Source organism: Zingiber officinale, chromosome 5B, assembly GCF_018446385.1.
Source record: "Zingiber officinale cultivar Zhangliang chromosome 5B, Zo_v1.1, whole genome shotgun sequence".
Taxonomy (NCBI): domain Eukaryota; kingdom Viridiplantae; phylum Streptophyta; class Magnoliopsida; order Zingiberales; family Zingiberaceae; genus Zingiber; species Zingiber officinale.
In genome coordinates this window covers 95515770-95531713 of record NC_055995.1, presented here as the reverse complement: position 1 = coordinate 95531713, position 15944 = coordinate 95515770, and the positions used below count along the sequence as shown (strand labels likewise).

The 15944-nt window shown below is 39.6% G+C and overlaps 3 protein-coding genes and 1 long non-coding RNA gene across 4 annotated transcripts; 3 read left to right on the top strand and 1 right to left on the bottom strand.

The window, feature by feature from the left end:
* Nucleotides 1–284: 284 nt before the first annotated feature.
* On the top strand, nucleotides 285–776 carry LOC121986847 (probable E3 ubiquitin-protein ligase ATL44). Its single transcript, XM_042540781.1, has one exon. The coding sequence runs from the start codon at nucleotides 285–287 to the stop codon at nucleotides 774–776; it is 492 nt and encodes a 163-aa protein (XP_042396715.1).
* A 7213-nt stretch (nucleotides 777–7989) lies between these two features.
* On the top strand, nucleotides 7990–10415 carry LOC121986846 (protein FAR1-RELATED SEQUENCE 4-like). The gene is made up of 5 exons (XM_042540780.1): nucleotides 7990–8786; nucleotides 9516–9702; nucleotides 9816–10011; nucleotides 10088–10178; nucleotides 10316–10415. Exons 1-5 carry the CDS (start codon nucleotides 7990–7992, stop codon nucleotides 10413–10415), a joined length of 1371 nt encoding a protein of 456 aa, XP_042396714.1.
* Nucleotides 10416–10790: 375 nt separating this feature from the next.
* On the top strand, nucleotides 10791–11624 carry LOC121986845 (rac-like GTP-binding protein 2). The gene is made up of 5 exons (XM_042540779.1): nucleotides 10791–10881; nucleotides 10974–11041; nucleotides 11125–11190; nucleotides 11343–11449; nucleotides 11558–11624. Exons 1-5 carry the CDS (start codon nucleotides 10791–10793, stop codon nucleotides 11622–11624), a joined length of 399 nt encoding a protein of 132 aa, XP_042396713.1.
* Nucleotides 11625–12727: 1103 nt separating this feature from the next.
* LOC121987652 lies at nucleotides 12728–13805 on the bottom strand. Its single transcript, XR_006113685.1, has 2 exons — nucleotides 13720–13805; nucleotides 12728–13171 (listed from the first exon to the last, which is right to left on the bottom strand). It is a non-coding gene; the product is annotated as an uncharacterized LOC121987652 (long non-coding RNA).
* Nucleotides 13806–15944: the final 2139 nt, after the last annotated feature.

Genomic DNA, 15944 nt, shown 5'->3' with positions numbered 1-15944 from the left:
AATTTTTTTAATAATATACCATAGTTTAGTCTCAAATTTTAAATAATATGCCTTTGTGAAAATTACTAATAAATTTTTAAAAAAATTTCGGTGTAAAAAAATATTAATATAATTTTATTTTTATATTAATGTTAAAATAAATATGAATGTGTTAATTAAAATGTGGTGTTAATATATATATTAATGTTAAAACACATGCAATTCCCTTAGAAATAAATGCAACTCTATAATCGCAATTAATCGATCCCTAACAATCAATTTGAGAAGAAGCTTCGGATCCAGTGATGTCTCTTTCCAGCGCTGCCCGCCGCCTCGTAGCCTGCCCGCCGCCGCCGGCACCCGCCCCCACCGCCCCCACCGATTTCGCCTCCACCATGGTCTTGATCTCTGCCCTCATCTACGTCGCCGTATACTTCGTCATCGCAGTCGGCTTCTTCGTCAGGCACCACCACAACCACCACAACCACCGCAACCACCGCGAGGAGGAGATTACCCCCGAGAAAGTGTCGGCCGCGATGGCAGCAATGCAGGTGCCTTTGGTTCTCTTCTCGGCGGCGACGACGAAGCTGGCCTGGTCGGCGAAGCGGTGCTCCATCTGCCTGATGGAGTTCGCGGAGGGAGACTCCCTGCGGGTGCTGCCGGCGTGCAGCCACGGTTTCCATGGGCAGTGCGTCGAGCGGTGGCTGGCGTCGAAGGGGTCGTGCCCCAACTGCCGCCGCCGCGTGCGCAACGGCGTGCGACGCGGCTGCCTGCCAGACGTATCCCTGCTAGTTTAAACTGTATTCAATTAATATTAATGAATTAATTAGCATTAATTGCTAAATCTAAGCCTAATCCAATTAACTCTCATGTAATGGTAACATTGTTAACATGTTAATGATCCTTCTATTCCGTGTTCTTATTTTTAATTTTATGGAAAAGAAAAATCTACTCGTTCCTTCTTAGCCAATTCAACAAATTAAGAAGTGAAATTGGTAGGACGTGGCCTCCACTTCTATGGAAATATCCTCCTTATGACTCATATCCTCTCTGAGAATATCCTTCATCAAGAACATCTCTGTTATGATTCATATGCTTTTTTTTTTTGGGACGGTGCGATGGTTAAGATATGAAATGTTGTCACATAAAGTTTTATGATCGAAACTCGACGTGACTGAGCATAACCTGTCTCATGTCTTGGCCATTTACACTAATGGCTAGTAGCCATCCGTGATTTACCTCCTCCGTGTTGACCTAGGGATGAGTTGACGGGAGCGCAGGGGGAGCGAGCAAATCACCTTTTACCACATATACTTTATCAGAACATCCTGATCAAGAACATACTTGCTGTGACTCATGAGCTCTATGGGTACATCTATGCAATGACTTATACGTTCTATAGGGGCATTCTCGATTGAAAACATCTCCGCTGTATCTCATATGTTTTCCAAGAACATCCTTGCCGTGACTTATATGATATATAAAAACATACCTGTTACGACTCACACACTCTAATGGAACATCCCCAATTGGGAACTTTCTCGCTATGATTCATTCGCTCTATGAGAATATCCCGATCAAGAACATCTCCATTACTTATATGCTCTATGAGAATTTCCTCACTAGCAGTGGCAGAGCCATCCTTGGGTTAGGATGGACTCCAGCCCCACCCATAAAAAAAAAAATTAAAAAAATTTTAGTCCCACCATAATATTAATTTCTTTTTAATTTTTTACCTATTAGTTAAAATCCAACGACTTTTTTCTTATTATATTTGGTTTAATTAAAGTTTCACGTCTTAAACTTTAATTAAACTAAAAATTTTGCAACGCTTTACCTCTCACCCACACAATGTTTCTATTGCACGCCGCAAGAGGAACCAGCGCCGCCACTTTGCTTGTTCCTCCACGCAGTCGCAAAGCCGTAGGTGCGAAAGATTTTGGTTTCGATCCTCTTTATCCTTTTCCTTCACTGGTTTGAGCAGATCTATTCTTCTTTGGATTGGATTTCTTTCAACCTCCTTTTTCAACTGTCTAATCTTTCTATTTTTGAAGATCTTCACATTATTCTTCACTTGATGTTTCATATTCATATCATATACAGACATTCGACAGTGACTCGACGAGTACAATCGTGACACCCCTTCTTTCAAATAGTATGTGACTATCGACACAAGTTTATTTTCTTTTGATATTATTTCTCCAAGTTAACTACTATTATTTTCTTTTGATAAATTGATTAAATTTATTAATAAAATAATAGATTTATTAATCAATTTGGTTACTTTTATTTGTATGATTGATTACTTTTCTTTATTGTTTGCTTGATATTAAAAGTATGGCTTTATATCATGTTATATTAAATCGATTATTAAGGAGTATTTCTTTATCATTGGACGATGATAATTTTTTGTAATATTCACTTTAATATAAAAAATTTAGGGAATGAAGGAAAAAAACTATCAACTTATTTTTTTTAAAACAAAAGAACAAACATTGACAAATCAAGCGAATTCTTCATCTAATATTGATATATCAAATTCCAGTGATCATGTTGATGTTAGTTCTCTTGAACCTGATCCAGCATTACGTACTCCGATATGAAAATATCCTATTAATCAAAGAGATGAAATTAGACGAGCTTATATTAAGATGAGATCATATCAACCTATTAAGAACCACCGACCAAATTTGGAAGTCAAAATTAACGATTTCAAAGTCATTGGTTTAAAAAATTTACTTAATTAGAGTACTCTCCTTTGAAAGATGCTACATTTTGCATTCCATGTTTTTTGTTTGAACATGAGCATCCTCTCAATCTTGCATTTATGATGGATGGATTCAACTATTAGAAGTGAATTAATGATGGAGATAGACGTGCATTTTTGATACATATAGGATGCAACACATCACCACATAATAATGCTATGGAATATCTTGATAATTTGATGAATATTCCTTATCATATTGACAAAGCAATGAATGCACAATCTTTAGAAGAAAAGCAAAAGAACAAATTGCGGCTTACAATAACTATTGAAAGCATTCGATGACTTACATTACCAACATGTGCATTTAAAGGGCATGATGAGTTTCCATCTTCTAATAATTGTGGAAATTTTATCGAGATAATAAAATTTATGGGGGAAATGAATGAGAGTATTGGAAGCATTGTCTTAGAGAAAGCTCCAAAAAAATACAAAGTATATTTCACTAGATATTTAAAAAGATATCTTAAATATTCTTGCCAACGAAGTGAGAACCAAAATTTGTAAAGAAATCGGTCATGCAAAATTTTACATTTTAGTTGATGAAGAAAAAGATACATCTAACAAGGAGCAGATGACTATCATATTAACATTTATGGATATTGATGGGTTTTTACAAAAGCGACTAATACAATTGTTGCAACACTTAAGAAAGAAATATTTAATGCTTTTGGTCGTTATTGTTGGGACATTTCGAGAGTTAGAGAAGGGGGGGGGGGGGAGAATAGCTTGTTTCACTTCATCGATGATGATTTACAGCGGAAAACACGAAGAGAAGCTCCACCAATGTTAACACAAAGATTTATTTGGTATCTATTTCAAGAAGAGGTGACTAATCTAAGGATCCACACTCGAGCACACTCTCCACTATGTAAATATTCCTTCTTGGAACAATCCGGAGGTGGAAAAATCTCGTACAACTTAAGGACATGAAAATACAACTCGAAATAACGAAATAAATGTAAATACAAATTGAAAATGAATTAACACTTTGAACCTCAAATCCCTTGAACTTTTCTTGATTTGAATGCCTCTTGAAGGTGGGAAAATGCCGCAGTACTTTGTGTTGGATCGGGTTGCACGTGAGAGGGGGGGGGGATGAATCACATGGTTTTCGAAAACTCGTCTTTTCTTTTTAAAATTTAAAGTATGCAGTGGAAAAAGAAATAAGCAAAACAAATGAAAATAGAAAATACCAGAGAAACATAGTCGGTTTTACTTGGTTCGGAGCCTTCCACGACTCCTACTCCAAGACCCAGGTCCCGCAGATCTATCGATGGATAATCTACTAAATACCTCTTCTAGAACTGTCGGAAGAGGGGATCGAGTACAATGAAAGAATAAGAAAGAGTGTAACACGCTATATTTTTCTTTATGCAACAATTAAGTATAGTATTACAAATTTCGTTACCAGCACCCTCAAAGATGATCAGATCAGACTCAGTGTTGGACAGCTTCTCAGCAGTAATCAGGCACAGCAGGGTCATAACAGAGCAGCAGCAAGAAGCCGGAGCAGTTGAAACCTCAATCGGAAGTGTAGAAGCTTGTATACAAGTTGTATTTTAATGTCTTCTTGAGACAACCTTATAAAAGGCATGGAAGGTGCCTTCCATAGCCATGGAAGGTGCCTTCAATGAGACAAGTTCGATCCCAAACAGCTTGACACTTATCCAGACTTTGGCCAAAATTTAGCCTACGGAAGACGCCTTCCATATCCATGGAAGGCGCCTTCTATGAATAGTATGAAAGCGCCTTCGGAAACTGTTCATCCGAAGGCAAATGTGCTCCTTTTGTTGGTGCAATTGACCTCTAGGGTTTCAATGTTTGACAATATGACTAAGAGTTGACCCAAACAGGACTTGATGTTTGGGAGAGAGAAGTCTAGTTAGGACTAGATGACTAGCAAAGGTAAGTGCTAACCAAAGGTTAGGCAAAGTGGAAGTCCCGGTGAGTGAAGCCGGGTTATAGTGAGTGAAGCTAGGTGGTGGAAGACCCGGTGAGTGAAGCCGGGCCCTAGTGAGTGAAGCTAGGTGGAGAAAGTCTTGGTGAGTGAAGCCAGACAATGAAAGTCCTAGTGAGTAAAGTTAGGCAACCCTAGGAGGTAACCCTAGGTTATACTTGAATTCTGTTAATACTGTACTAACTCAGTGTTGCAGGGAAGTTCAGCTAGGTCGACAGGCTGACCAGGTAGCTGACACGAAGTTCAGACGGGTTAAAAGGCTGACTGGACTTCTGGCAGGTAAGTGGAGGTAAGTCACTAGAGGGGAGTGACTGTGAGGACGTGTTCCCGGGAACGAAACATTAGGTGTCGATCTGACTTAGATCCATTTCAGATATCTAAGTCGAGATCGTGACTAGATTCCGATCTCGAGGAGATGGAATCTAATTAATATTTTATTTGATGATTAATTGTGCTAACACTTTATTTTACAGGATATATATTTGTCTCGGACTAACATTTTCTTGCAGGAAGGAAACTGCTGGAAAATAAGGGTCCGGGCGCTCGGAGGTAAATTTTATCCTCCAACGAGCCTCGCCACGTGGAGCATCCTGGTTGGGTCGGCTACGTCATATTCAGGGCGCCCTGAACCTCCTATATAAGAAGTGTAGAGGCTGGAGTCACAAATCAACGAACAATCTGCTCTCCTGTGCTCCTACGACGCTGCGAAGGCTCTTCGACAAGTTTTGGTTTTCTTATTATTCTCTTATTGTCGGTTTTATTTTCCTTTACCAAAATTCCTGTACTGCATTTGTAAATACACTTCGAATTATTAGTAATAGCCTATCGAAAGCACCCTTGCGTGCGGGCCTTGGAGTAGGAGTCGCCAAAGGCTCCGAACCAAGTAAATCTTTGTGTTTGTTTTGGCTTGTTTATTTTCCGCTGCGTATCTCAGTTTTTTTAATCGCTATTAACCCCCCCCCCCCCTCCTCCTCTAGCGAAATTCACGATCCAACAAGTGGTATTAGAGCGGGTACCGCTCTGATTTGGTGCAACCACCAATCAAGCAAGGGGGGGGTCCTTTTCTAAAGTAAAATAGATATTGTTTGGGTTTAAAAAATTATCCTTACGCCTTTCGTTTTTTTCCCTCAAAAACCATTTTTGAAAACTTCATTTTCATCTTTTCACCATTGGTCGGTATTAGCGAAATATCACATTTTCAAAAATTTATAATAATATTCTTTTAATATTTTTTAAATATTTTATTATTATTATTTTTTTCATGCATATTTTTTTTCTCCAACACTGCTAATCCAAGACTAAGTCTTGGGATCTTTCTTTCGTTTCCTTGTGTGCAAGACTAATGTCTCTTCTAGAAGGACGAAGCATCAACGAACCACCTCCATATGAGATGTACGAGAGACATGAATTCAATTTGTGGAGGATGCAGATGGAAAACTTCATTTTCATGAACCACTTTGATAGTGGCTTGGCACTGAGAAGATCAACACAAAACTCGGAAGCAAACCAAAAGGTAATAAAATTAGTTTCAGAATTATTACCTAACAAAGTTAATTGCAGGATAGGAAAAGTCAAGGATGCCCACGAGTTTTGGACCTACCGACCAAGCTTCACGAGGAGCTGATGGAGCTAGAGGATCAAGTCAAACTAGAGTTCGGATCTGAGTCTGAATCCCCAGAGTCAGACCAAACAAGCTTTATGGCCTTAATGACACAAGAAGAGATGGAAGGATCTGAATCAGAGTTATAAAAAAATTCAGAAGTCGAATGTGAGACGACGGTGGACAAGAAGGAGAATCCTAACAAGGATTCTAAAGGTAAATTTGAAATTTTAAAATTTAAATATCATTTAATATGTTTTAAATGCAGTGAAAGAGGGCATTACAAAAGTAAGTACCCCAGTTATAAGACTCGAATCACACAACTAGAGGTAAAGGAGAAGTCGACACCTAAAATTCAAAAAGGAAATGAGCATATCCAATGCTTCAATTGCAAAAAGATGGGTCACTACAAACTTCAATGTCTAGAAAGAAGACCCAAGGATCCAGGGGGAGCAGAGGTTAGTAAGTTTACTATACATGACAATTCAGTTTTTTCTACACATAGTAGTAAATTAGATAATGAGTAATGATGCTCAGCGCGAAGTTGCTCCGCGAATTTGCGCCGCGACTGACTTGGCATCCTTCGTGGCCAAGTCCACGTAGGACAAAAAACGCAGACGAGGCATATGCCTCGCTCTTCCTTAATCGCGAAACCTCGACCAGTGACTTCCTCATTCGTGACCCGTGCCCTAACTTCTCCGCCGCCTCCGTTTTTTCGCGACCCACTCTCCCTGCGTGCACTACCCTAACTCCCCTTCTCCTTCCCGAACTCAGCTGCGCCTCTTCTTCTTCTTCCCTCCTCTTTCTTCTTCCCTCCCCCTCCCAGAGAATCGAAGCCCTCCGGCGTTGCTCCCCTTCTCCTTCCCGAACTCAGCTGCGCCTCTTCTTCTTCTCCCCTCCTCCTTCTTCTTCCCTCCGCCTCTCAGAGAATCGAAGCCCTCCGGCGCTGCACCCCTTCTCCTTCCCGTGCCCTGCCCTAACTCCCCTTCTCCTTCCCGTGCACTGCCCTACCTCCCCTTCTCCTTCCCGTGCCCTGCCCTAACTCCCCTTCTCCATCCCTCGCGCGAACTCAGCTGCGCCTCTTCTTCTTCTTCTTCTTCCCTCCTCCTTCTTCTTCCGGCGCTGCTCTCCTCATCAGTTTTGTGGATTGGTGTGCGAAATTAGGCATCCGCAAAGGACATCGCAGAGTACATCAACAAGGAGGGAAGAAGCAAGTACGGTAAAATTCAGAAAAATTGAAGGGTTAATTATGTTCATAAGTGGAATCTATTTTTGTTGAATTTTGTTTCTGGTTACATTGTTTCATTCATGGTCTGTTGCTATGTTCTAACACTGGACTGAATCAGTTGAAGTTTGTTGAATTTTATTTCTGATTACAATCAACCATGACATGTTACTATGTTCTAGCAACTTAAAGTTACTAATTAGTTTACTGTAGTTACATTGTTTCATTCGGGGCTGGCATTCTATTAAAGTCATGTAGTCATTGTTTCATTTTTTTTTAATTATGTCTCTGTTTTCTATTTATTTTTGGCCTTGCAATTTTTTTTAATAAATGTAGGTGAACAAAGTATCATGGAAAAAGGGAAAAATGATTCAAATGAGATAGAGGATAACAATGACCATAGGGATCAAGACCCATCTCCATCTAGTGTAAATGAAGTTAAGCTTCCTGAGATTGGAATGACATTTTCATCTGAAGAAGAAGTTCGTATTTTTTATAATTCCTATGCTCAGAATGTTGGTTTCGGTATTTGCAAATTAGGTGGTAGAAATGGAGATGATGGAAAGCAAAAATATTTCTCTGTTGGATGCGCAAAAAATGGTAGGAAAGTATCTCAAGCAAAAAATATTTTATACCCTAGACCTTCTACCAAGACGAATTGCAAAGCTAAGATTAATGTTGCTATTCGAAATGATGGGAACTTTGTGATTACTAGTCTATGCCTTGAACATAATCATATCTTGAGTCCTGGGAAGTCACGACATTTTAGATGTAATAAAGTATTGGATTCAGCTATAAAGAGAAAATTAGAGTTAAATGATCAAGCTGGAATAACTTCAAGCAAAAGTTTTCAATCATTTGTAGTTGAGGCTGGAGGCTATGAGAATTTGACATTTGATGAGAGAAAGTGTAGAAATTATATTTCAGAAGCTAGAAGGTTGAGGTTAGGGGATGGAGATGCTGAAGCTTTGAGTACTTATTTTTGTCGCATGCAAAGTAGGAACTCAAACTTTTTTTATGTGCTTGATTTAGATGGGGAATCTCGAATAAGAAATATTTTTTGGGCAGATGCAAGATGTAGGGCTGCGTATGAGTACTTTTCTGATGTGGTGACTTTTGATACAACCTATTTGACTAATAGTTATGATATGCCATTTGCTCCATTTGTTGGGGTGAATCATCATGGTCAATCTATTCTGCTGGGATGTGGATTATTATCAAGCGAAGACTCAACAACTTTCATATGGTTGTTCAAATCTTGGTTGACATGTATGCTCGGACATGCTCCAAAGGCTATAATCATAGACCAATGTCGTGCCATGACAATTGCAATTCAAGAGGTATTTCCAAATTTGCATCATCGTCTGTGTCTTTGGCATATCATGAAAAAGCTTCCAGCAAAATTAGGTGGTCATGCTCAATACAAATTGATAAAGAAACAATTGAAAAACATTGTTTATAACTCACTTACAGTTGATGAGTGTGATGAGAATTGGTTGAAAATGATTGAGGAGTTTAATTTGGAAAACAATGATTGGTTGAAATCTTTGCATGAAGAACGGAATAGATGGATACCTGTATACGTTAAAGATAACTTTTGGGCAGGTATGTCCACATCTCAAAGAAGTGAAAGTATGAATGCATTTTTTGATGACTACGTCCATTCTAAAACATCCTTGAAGCAATTTGTTGAGCAATATGATAATGCTTTGAAGAAGAAGATTGAGAATGAAAAACATTTGGATTTTATTTCTTTTAATTCTACCATGCCAGTTATTCTTGGTCATTCTATTGAAAGACAATTTCAAAATGCCTACACTAACAACTTATTTAAGTTGTTCCAAGATGAAATAAGAGGATTGATGTTTTGTGATGCCTCATTATTGAAGGAAGAAGGGACCACTTTAATATTTGAAGTAGTAGAAACTATCTTGGGAAAAAATGGAGAACCCGTAAGAGAAGTTTCCTTTAGGGTACATTATACAGAGTTAGATTGCAAATTGAAATGTGTGTGCCGTCTATTTGAGTTTCGGGGAATATTATGTAGGCATGTGATTAAAGTGTTGATAAGGATGAAGGTGACTGAGGTTCCTATGAATTATATTGTGGATCGATGGCGCAAAGATATTAAGCGTGGGTATCAAAGTATTAGTAACATCTATGATGATTATGTTTGTGATGGAGAAAGACATCGGTATAATATTCTCACTCCATTGATACAAGAGATTCAACAACTTGGTGCAAAAAATAACGACAATTGTTCTATGTTGTGGAAATCTTGAAGGACACGAAGGAAAAACTGATTGTTAATGATCTTGAACATTCAAGGGCTGAGCAACTGAAAGGAGTATCTACATTTGGTGCAAAAGCAATACACTCTCCATTAAAAGTAAGATCTCGAGGTCGTCCCCCCACGAAGAGAAAACAATCTAAGATCGAACAAATTGTGAAGAAATCAGTTGCAAAGGCCCGAAAAGAAGGTAAGTGATACATATAATAGATACCTAAAATAATTATGCAGTATTGTTTTGTTCAAGTAGATTCATGTGATTGTAGCTAGTCTAACATTTTTTTCTAATCTATCTTGCAGCAGTACAGATTGGAAAGTCAATGAGTTGATTGTGGAAGGGTCATGGAAAAGTGCAAGGTATCACTTTTACAAAATTGTATAGGACTTTGGGGGCGATCAATATTAGGTGTTGTTGCAAGATTTCATTTTTTGCTGCATAGTTATTATTGTCATATGTCATTCACTTATCCTTAGTTTTGTTTCTGGTATAACAGTCTTCTTTTTGGAGCAGAAGATTCTCCTATTGCTGGCTTGGTGTTGGATAGTGTCTTCTCAAATTTATTTGATCTTATAATGCTTGTGGATGTTTTGTAAATTTGTTGGAATCTATCAAATTGAGAACAACTTATATAAATATGACATCTTGTTTTCCTTTTGTTTTTCCTTTTGGTTTTTGACAAGTAGCCATCTGTGTCATTCATAGGCAGCCATTTGTGGACACTTCCATTTCATTTCGAGTTAATTATACTTCCATTTCTTGAGTATCCGAACTCCATTTCATTTCGAGTTAATTATACTTGTATCCGAACTCATTTGTGGAGATTGGAGAGCAGATTCTACAATCTGAACTTGACAGATTCTAGAGATTCCAGAGTAAAGTTAAAGGTACTTAAACATCTTGATAGTCTTCTACAATCTGAACTCATTTGTGAATTTATGCTTCCTAATCAACAAATCCATTGATGGAAGATGTTGACATTTTTGGTTTATGAACACCAGTGGATGCCAGAACTACGCCAGTATGCGCCTAATGTTCCTATAGTTTTGGTTGGAACAAAATTAGCTCAGTAATCATTTTGAGAAGGAAAATGTTAACTAGCACAAATTTTCATGTTATCATCATGCTAAACACTTTAATTTTTTTTGAATTTATAGATCTCCGTGATGACAAAGCTTATCTTGCTGATCATCCTGGTGCAACAACAATAACTCCAGCACAAGTAGCTTATGTGCAATTTTTGTTCTCTTGTTTTTCTATTTGTAGAATGTTGACAAACTTAGATTGCATTATATTTCTTTATAGAGGGAAGGACTGAGGAAACAAACTGGTGCTGCAGCATATATTGAATGTACCTCCAAAACCCAACAGGTATAAACTTAGAGGAAATTGTGGTGAACCAACAATGACTCTTGGCTTGCATTTTAATATTGGTTGCATCAAATTTCTCACCACTTCAGTGGAAATTGTAACGTACCTAAAATCACTTATTTCAAACCAGTTCTTCATTTTGGATTGATTAGAATGTCAAAGCTGTATTTGATACTGCAATCAAGGTGGTTCTTCAACCCCCACGAACGAAGGAGACAGCCAAGAAAAAAACCAAAAGAAGCTCTGGTTGTCTAATGGCGTAAGTATCTGATTACATAACCTTACATGTCGATTTTATGTAAGAATGTGGAGGAATAAAAGTTTTATTTATTAAAAAAACCCCTTTGATTGCTGGCTGTTTTGGCAGAAATCTCATATGTGGAGCTTCAAACTCTATCGTCATGCTGAAAACTGTGACGGCTTGTGCAAGTTAGCAGAATCTAGTTGAAATTGGCTTTTGCTCAATAGAGAGGGAACCTGTGGTTCTCCCATTTTGTTGTAGGAATTCTCCTGTTTTGTTGTAGGAATCAGTTCCTTTCTGATTTCTGTAGGACGTAAACCTGCTCTATTCTAAACATGTTCAATGTTTGGCTCATGTTATCTATATGGGGATGATGAATTAATGCATCTGTCATTGCCCACGTATGACTGTTGATGTTTAATAGCAGTAGTCCATTTATCATTGAATGAACTCATTCATAACATAGTGTAAGTTATCTTCCACGTGTTGTTGTCTCCTTGGGGAAAAAAATAGCACTCACATGGTATTTTGTGTCGTCCTTGAAAACGTATCAATTTCCGGAAATAAACTTGACTATTTACTATGCGACTGCAAAAGAATGTTGTAGTTAATGCAAAAGCATAGTAGGTGAAACTGAACGATGATTGTGATTTTAAAAGGGATGGTGGTGAGCAATGAATGTATTCAAGAGGTTTTTGGTTGCTTTCTTCAGATAACTTGATAATCGAAAGGGATTTAATGGGGTTTTGACGAGTGTTAAAGAATTATGCTTTTGAAAATGTGGTAAGATCATTTTGTACTGAACCCAAAGTAGGCACAAAAGAATGAAAGACAGTAAGATAGACGCCGACTGCTGATTATTTGGACAATAACAATACCAGTATCATATCCACGATCATGTTGGCAATCTGACAATTTTTTCTATTCAAGGACATGCCATTTGCTCGAGTTTGCAGTACGTTGAACAAGTATCATTTCACATCTAATTCAAGAGAAAGAAATCAAATAAAACCACAACATCCGATAGCATCAAAAAAGTTAACAGAAGCCCTAAGCAAGTAGGGTCAAAGACAAGAAAGAACTCCACTCCTTGATACCGAACACTGAAAAATTATATCAAATGCATGTAAATGGTTTCCATCATCCAATCTCCACTGAAACTCGCCCAATAAAGACTGAATCATTTGTAAGTTCCCGCAGATGTTTTTCTTTCAACAAAATAACATATAACAAAATGCTTTGAATCATCCAACAGTACTCAATACTAATTATCCTAACACAAGTACAACACCAACATAATTCAAGATTCAAAAGTAGTTAACGATATAAACTAACAAACGAAATTTGTGTCCAGAATTACAAATATTTAGGTAGTTACATTACAACACAATACTATTTAATACTAACTTGCCATATGAACTAACAATCCAATAAGGATTACGGCTAAGAGAATCAAGTTCACCATCACTAATATCCAAATAAATTTCGGTACATTGATTATTCCCGGATAATGACCATGAAATGCATTGTGCTCACTTTCAATTTTGGCCGATGACCTAGTATCGGTCGTCACCCACTTTTGCCATCCATGTTGCTCACATCTGTAATAATGTCTTCCAGGATTCTTGGTTGATCTAGAAACACACATAAATGTTCTTCGTCCGCAGTCCCTACATGTTATAGGTTCAAATCTTGTATTGTCGATGCTGCTATAACTTGAGGTTGCCATGAAATAACAACCTAATAATCAAATTTTCTTTACTTAGAATAAAAATAAATAAATTTATAACATTCATATATTAAACAAACAAACTACAACATTCAGAGAGATTGTATGCTAAACCAATTGAGAATTATTTTAAACTTTTTATCACTAAAATGACATATATCAGCTTGATAATTAAGAGACCGAACATACAACTTCGCAGTTAGGAGTGTTAAATTGGAATTACTCTTTTGCAACAATATTCCAACTCCTCCGAGGAATAGATCCCTGAAACATACGTGATATTAAAACGAACCAAAAAATCATTTAGTCCAACTATTTGATATTGGTTGTTTCTATGGATCTTGTTCCTCCATCCAACTACATTAACAATCAGAAAATTATGTTATTCAGAATTCTCTTGAACGAAACAAAATTCAACAAACTTCAACTGATTCAGTCCAGTGTTAGAACATAGCAACAGACCATGAATGAAACAATGTAACCAGAAACAAAATTCAACAAAAATAGAATCCACTTATGAACATAATTAACCCTTCCATTTTTCTGAATTTTACCGTACTTGCTTCTTCCCTCCTTGTTGATGTACTCTGCGATGTCCTTCGCGGACGCCTGATTTCGCACACCAATCCACAAAACTGACGAGCAGAGCAGCGCCGGAAGAAGAAGGAGGAGGGAAGAAGAAGAAGAAGAGGCGCAGCTGAGTTCGCGCGAGGGAAGGAGAAGGGGAGGTAGGGCAGTGCACGGGAAGGAGAAGGGGAGTTAGGGCAGGGCACGGGAAGGAGAAGGGGAGTTAGGGCAGGGCACGGGAAGGAGAAGGGGTGCAGCGCCGGAGGGCTTCGATTCTCTGGGAGGGGGAGGGAAGAAGAAGGAGGAGGGGAGAAGAAGAAGAGGCGCAGTTGAGTTCGGGAAGGAGAAGGGGAGCAACGTCGGAGGGCTTCGATTCTCTGGGAGGGGGAGGGAAGAAGAAAGAGGAGGGAAGAAGAAGAAGAGGCGCAGCTGAGTTCGGGAAGGAGAAGAGGAGTTAGGGCAGTGCACGCGGGGAGAGTGGTGTTAGGATCCTTCGTACGGCTAGAGAGGGGGGTGTGAATAGCCGACCCCAATCTTTCTCGTTTCTTCCTACGATTAGGTTAGCGCAGCGGAAATACAAAGTAGAAAGAAAACAGGAGAAGAAAGACAAACCATATAACGAGGTTCGGAGATGAACTCCTACTCCTCGGCGTGTCCGTAAGGTGGACGAAGCCTACCAATCCGTCGGTGGATGAGTCCCCGGAAACCCGGCTAATAGATACTCCTTGTGGGTGGAGAAACCTCACCACAATCTTTGCAACAGCAATAGGAGTACAAATAGGAACAAGAAAACAAGAACAGAAATGTAAACAACACTTGCTTGCCTTCTTGAAGTCAGCAGGAACCCTGGTGAAGCAGCAGCTTCTCGGATCCAAGCAACAGGAAGAAGCTCACGCGAAGCTTTAGCACCCAACGAGCTCAACAAAGCTCAGCAAGAAGAAGAAGCAAAAGCTTCAGGCAGGAGAGAACTTCCAGAAGGAAGAAGAAGAAGCCCTGTAGAAGCCCTCAGCCCCTTTATACCTGCGAAGAAGAAACAGCGAAGAAACTAGCCGTTGCGTCGCAACGGCTAGAACTCTGATCGGTCTGCAGACCGATCAGGGAAGAGGTGGATCGTCTCTGATCGGTCTGTGGACCGATCAGAGAGGAGGTGGATCGGTTCACAGACCGATCCCCTTCCTTTCCCCTTCTCGCGATGCTCGTCTCTGATCGGTCCACAGACCGATCAGGACATGGCCTGATCGGTCTGTGGACCGATCAGCCTGCCTTTCTTTTCGCCTCTGTTCGCTTACTGATCGGTCACCAGACCGATCAGTAACCGAACAGAGAGCTTCTGTTCGGTATCTGATCGGTCACCAGACCGATCAGATAACCATCAGTAGCATACTGATCGGTCACTGATCGGTCACCAAACCGATCAGATGAGCCATGTATCATTGGATCGGTCTGCAGTCCGATCCAAACTTCTCAGCCCTAAACCTAAGGCTTTCACACCAACATCCGGTCAATCTTGACCTGTTGGTACATCATGCCTAGCATCCGGTCACTCCCTTGACCTGCTAGCACTCCCCGCTAAGTGTCCGGTCAATCCCTTTGACCCACTTAGACTTTTCCACACCAGATGTCCGATCATCCCTGATCCATCTGGATTTTCCTCTTCGTGCCAAGTATCCGATCACTCCCTTGACCTACTTGGACTTTCCAACACCAGAAGTCCGATCATCCCTGATCCATCTGGATTTTCCCTTGCCCGGCTTCACTCACCAGGACTTTCCACCTGGCTTCACTCACCAGGATTTCCACACTGCCTAACATCCCAGTTAGGACTTTCTCACTGCCTGGCTTCACTCACCAGGACTTTCCAACTGCCTAACATCCCAGTTAGGGCTTTTCCATTGCCTAACATCCCAGTTAGGACTTTTCCTCGTGCCAAGCTCCCTGCTTGGACTTCTCCGTGCCAAGTCTCCATACTTGGACTTTTCCAGTGCCAAGTCTCCATACTTGGACTTTCCCGTGCCAAGTCCCCATACTTGGACTTTTCGCGTGCCAAGCTCCCTGCTTGGACTTTTCCGTTGCCAAGTCTCCACACTTGGACTTTTCAGGTCAACCAGGTCAACCTTGACCTAAGGTTGCACCTACAATCTCCCAAACATCTATTCTTGTCCCATATCAAGAATACAACTCTTCCACGAGTGTCAAACATCAACATGCAACTCAACT

Excerpts from the sequence above, each read along its gene's own strand:
- LOC121986845 (XM_042540779.1), top strand. The coding sequence starts at position 10,791 with ATGTTGACATTTTTGGTTTATGAACACCAGTGGATGCCAGAACTACGC. Across the intron at positions 10,882-10,973 it reads AGTTTTGGTTGGAACAAAAT|TAGATCTCCGTGATGACAAA; the intron begins TAGCTCAGTAAT and ends TTTTTGAATTTA. Across the intron at positions 11,191-11,342 it reads GTACCTCCAAAACCCAACAG|AATGTCAAAGCTGTATTTGA; the intron begins GTATAAACTTAG and ends TGGATTGATTAG.
- LOC121986846 (XM_042540780.1), top strand. The coding sequence starts at position 7,990 with ATGACATTTTCATCTGAAGAAGAAGTTCGTATTTTTTATAATTCCTAT. Across the intron at positions 9,703-9,815 it reads GTAACATCTATGATGATTAT|GACACGAAGGAAAAACTGAT; the intron begins GTTTGTGATGGA and ends GAAATCTTGAAG. Across the intron at positions 10,012-10,087 it reads TGCAAAGGCCCGAAAAGAAG|CTAGTCTAACATTTTTTTCT; the intron begins GTAAGTGATACA and ends ATGTGATTGTAG.
- LOC121986847 (XM_042540781.1), top strand. The coding sequence starts at position 285 with ATGTCTCTTTCCAGCGCTGCCCGCCGCCTCGTAGCCTGCCCGCCGCCG.